A 4,869-nucleotide genomic window follows, 5' to 3' on the forward strand; every position below is an offset into this window, starting at 1 on the left:
ACACATAGATGCATTATATATATAGACACATACATGTAGAGTCTCACATATAATATATATAACTCAAGGGGTTTTTTGAATATATATAACTCCAAGGGGTTTTTTGAAGAATAATATGATGAGAACACATATAACTCACGAATTTATTTTGGATTTTATTTAATATATATATATATATATGTATATATATGTATATGTATATATACAGATGCGAAATAATGGGAATGCGACCACCGTAGAGTTAGCGGAGACCAAACAAAGGTTGGAAGAGGCTCGAGAAGATCGAATGTTAATGGCAACTTGTCTTTCTTCTCTACAACAAGAGCTCGAGCGCACCAAATACGAGCTACAACAACTTAAAGACAACTCCAAAAATCGTTTGGCCATCGAGGAGGATCTTAAATTCATAGAAGATGTCACCAAATTCGAAGTGAAACCCGAGAGTACAAGTCGAGATGCAACATCTGCGATGGAGTTTCAAAAGAAGAGGTACGTGAGTTTTGCAAATCCCCATTCGGTTGCACAAGTTATGGTACAACCGGGTGATGCAGGGGTGCTTGAAAGGCACCCGTCTCTGAGAAAGAAGAAAAAGAAGCCCCTCATCCCGTTGATCGGTGGGATGTTTACCAAAAAGAAGAATATTATCGTAGTTTAATTTACACGTTAAAATTCAATAATCAACAAAAAGTTTGAAGAAATTTTAAAAGTGAAATGAGTATTTCTTGTAATAATATAAGGCAAGATGTGAAGCTAATTATAACAAAAAGCAAAGTTTCTTTTGTGTATGATTTGTTTTTGTTTTTTTATGTCAAAATAAACCAAATTTAATATAATGTTTAACTTTTATGGCATAATGTTCAAATAATTATAGTAGGTTGGATTTAGAAATACTAGAATGGTACTCGTACAACGCAGCGAGATACATTTTGATTTTAATATTTCATTTTATTCTTATCTCAATCGATGTTATAATATGGTTTTATGTGATTTTGAAAAAAATGATGATATTTTTATTTTTCAATAAAATATAAATTTGAATATATTATAAAACTTGACAAAAATATATCGATTTTAATATCAAATTAAATATTTAAAATTTCTCATTTTTTRTGTAAAATTTTAATTCAATTTTTTATTATAATTTAATTAGGTTTAATAACAAAGTAATTTATATTTGATTTAATAATATAATTTTTTTATAAAGATAATAATTAATTATTTTGTTAGAACTTGATAAATATTCTAATTATATTTTAGATTTTCTATATTTTAAAATGAGATATTTATCTTATATTTGATTATGTTTATCCGCAGTTAATTACACGAATTCAAACATGGAGCTTTAATAATTTGTACTTATGCATAATTGTTTTTATAAATATAATAATTAATTATTTTGTTAGAACTTGATAATTATCCTAATTATATTTTAGATTTCTTAGATTTTAAAATGATATGTTTATCCTCTATTTGATTATGTTTACACGCAGTTAGTTACACGAATTCAAACATGGAGCTTTAATAAGTTGTACTTATATATAATTTACTTGTAATCTTGAATTTTAAGTAATATGCATCAATATATAGTACTTCATGCATAAAAAATGGTTTTTAAGAGTTTTTATCAAATGTTTTATAATATAGTATAGATAATTTCTAATACAGTTTCTAAAATAATATATTAGTTTTATAAATTATCTAGAAATTATTCAAGTAAACTAAAATAATTACATAAAATATTTTAATTTAATTTATAATTTTTTTAAATAAATGTTTTTTTATTAATGTACTCAAATGATGGTCGGTGGTGGTTCATAATAGTGTTTTAGATCGACGGTGATCAGGGGTTGTTCAGAATGATGGTGGTTCAAATGCAAGTCATATGGGTCTGAGTAAATCAAGTAAAGATGATGGGGATAATCGTCTTTTTGAGAAAATGGAATGAAATGAAATTTAATTATTTCTCAATTGTGATGGAATGACCAAATCAATAAATGGTGGAATATGTGGAATTCAGTTCCATTCCATAGGTAAACCAAACACTCGAATGGAATTTAGTCAACAAAATTGATCATTCCAGTCCCTTCATATTCAGTCGGAATCCTACAAACCAAACGCCCCCTTAGTAGAAAATTCCAATACATCTAGTACTTTTCACTGTCATCTTCTTGAAACTCGGGATTTTTCAATGCGAGGTTTGAAGAACTTTAGAGGGGGTTTCACTTATAGGGAGGTTGTCTGTAAATATTGCATACCTGATTCCATGACATGTGTCATCCCTCTTCCCCATCACTTAGAAAAAATGAGCTTCCCCTAACTAATGAAGAGATTTTGGTGGAATTACCACATGAATTTTCACTGATTTGGAACAGGTTTTTGAGAACAAAACGGGTCTTTATGTACCTTAGGCATTAGATATTTGTACCTCATAAAAACATATAAAAAAGGTTACTCTTACGTGAGCGACACATGATACATTTAATGAAGCCTCTTTTGATGATGTTAACGGGAGAGACTACTTTGGACTTTGAAACACGAAACATGACCCGTAAGTACACTCTACGAAGGACCAAAAATGTAATTTACTCTTTATAAATGAAAAATAAAAAATTCATGTTAGTTTATTTTGCTTTTCAACGGTTTACGCGGGAATAAGAATTACGAATTTCAAAGGGAACACTACAAATCAAGAAATTACCAATTTACCATTTGATCCACCTACCAAAACGGGCATCTTCGTATCTTTCCCTTTTGGTTTCACCTACGAACTTTCTTTATAAACCCTAGAAAGAAATTCATATCCCGAAATCATAATGTTACCTCACATAACATTCCAAATCCAAGTGGAAATCATCAAAATCCTTCCTGTCAAATCGCTGATTCAATTCAGATCGGTATGCAAAGCATGGAAGTCATTGATCGATAGCTCTTAGTTCATTGCTGGTTACAATGTCCCCTACATTCAGCTGAAGCATCTGCTTATAAGGTACAAAGACGAAGATCTAGAAGAAATTGAGAGGAAATATGTTTGTTTTGTGAAATGATGATATTTTCCACCAACAAAAGTTCGCTTTCCTCCTATAGTTGAAACACTTAATATATCAACAGTAATCGATAACTGTGACGGCTTGTTGTGCTTGTACGGTTATTTTGGATATGATTGGGTTGTTCTTGTGGTGCTCGAATACCATATAAACACGATCATGAAACAAGTTTGTGATGTATGGATGATGGAGCATTGTGATCCAAATTCGCTTACAAAACTATTCACCATTTAAGTCACCACAAGCATCAATAAACAGGACTCCGGGATTTTTGATAAGTAGCGAACATATAATTGAAATACAAGATGATTGTTAATTTTCCGACTGCATGCACTTGTTGTTTATGAACCTTGCTCAAAGCACATCAAGTATCTTGGGATTTTCAGAAATGAAAATTCATTCATTATCAATTCCTACACGGGATCGATGCTTCTGATCCATGAACCAGATTATTGTATTTATTTTGGCCGGATTAAGGTCGAGGATGATGAACTCAGGGCTGCATTTCAATGCTTGGTTAGTTTTCGATTATGGATGAAGTTGTCTATGTGTGGATTAATATGTCTGTATAGATTTGGAAGGTTTCTGTCTCGGACGGTTCTAATAGATGGAAAAACGTGTTTTTTTAATTAGGAAGAACAAGTTTGGAAAAGAAAAAAAAAACTGGTCTTCCTGCATAAAACTCCCCCTAGTAAGCAATAAACGACTTTCTATATCATTAACACACTACCAAACAAGTCATGTATAGCTCATCGAATAAACTATGAGTCTCATTAAGCTCATTAAGTTGCTAAGAAACATACTGGTAGTCTACTTTACCATCTTTTAACATCAAATGGCATCGTATAGGCAATGGCAATACAACGCAAACTTCAAGCAACCATAGATTCAATCACTTCTATATAATATTGCACCTAACAAGAGTAGGAGCTTGTTGTCACTTACACGGATATGCGTTGCCTCGCCAATGGAATACGCCTCGACTCGCGTTTCCGTTTAAGTTTAGTCTCAATTTGATTGTACCATTAAAGTTGATACCAAATATAATTGGTTGGCATACAGTATAAGATTTTTACATACCAGTTATAATTGGTTGGTACACGAAATTGAGAAAAGAAGTTGGTACCGTACCCAATCCACCAATAATCAATCAATACCGTAGACCTTACCTTTAGGATTTGTTGGGTTTGGTTTGGTTTTAGAGTAATTTCCCTTTCTTATCGGGTAAGACTCTCTGTCCTTGTCTCGTTCTTACCGGGTAAGATTCTTGGTCAATGCCATGTTCATCCGGTAAGATAATGTAACTTGGTAAACACTTATCCGAATAAGCATTTGGTAAACGGCCTCTAAGGGTTGTTTACCAGATGTTTGAGTGAGTAAGCACTTACCGGTAAGAGTAGCCACTCTCACTTACCTTACTGGATAAGATACCCAGCCATCAAAATAGCGTAGCAGACAATAATCTCTTAACTCGGTAAGCGCCGGTAAGAGTCACCATCCACACTTATCGAGAAAGATTCTAGGTCATTGTCATGGAAAAGCATAACACTTTTGAGTGAGTTAAAGAAGAGATTGGATGAAGCTAAAAGGCAGATTAGGATAACAAGTGCTGAATCAGCAACATAAGACATGTTGTTCTAGGTACCATACCCTACGTAATGATCAAAGTTAATCTCCGAAGTTTTAGCCAATATGCAGAATTTCTGTGAATTGGCATATTTTCAGATGGATCCAAGATTATCCACTGAATATGTTTCAATATTAAGGCATTACTTATACTTTGACACATTCAAGGATGCATATAAAGATTCCAAACCATGAATAC

At 32.3% G+C, this 4,869-nt stretch overlaps 1 protein-coding gene across 1 annotated transcript in view; it reads left to right on the forward strand.

Annotated features, from left to right (window-relative positions):
- LOC112527158 (WEB family protein At1g75720) overlaps nt 1-853 on the forward strand; it is a 4,095-nt gene extending 3,242 nt beyond the window's left edge. Inside the window, exon 2 of the mRNA XM_025137615.1 lies at nt 209-853. Coding sequence (XP_024993383.1) covers nt 209-655 — 447 coding nt within the window. The 3' untranslated portion in view covers nt 656-853. The remainder of the gene's footprint in view (nt 1-208) is intronic.
- The last annotated feature ends 4,016 nt before the right edge of the window (nt 854-4,869 follow it).

The sequence above is a fragment of the Cynara cardunculus genome (genome assembly GCF_001531365.2).
Source record: "Cynara cardunculus var. scolymus isolate 2C chromosome LG 1, CcrdV1, whole genome shotgun sequence".
In the NCBI taxonomy this organism is placed as follows: domain Eukaryota; kingdom Viridiplantae; phylum Streptophyta; class Magnoliopsida; order Asterales; family Asteraceae; genus Cynara; species Cynara cardunculus.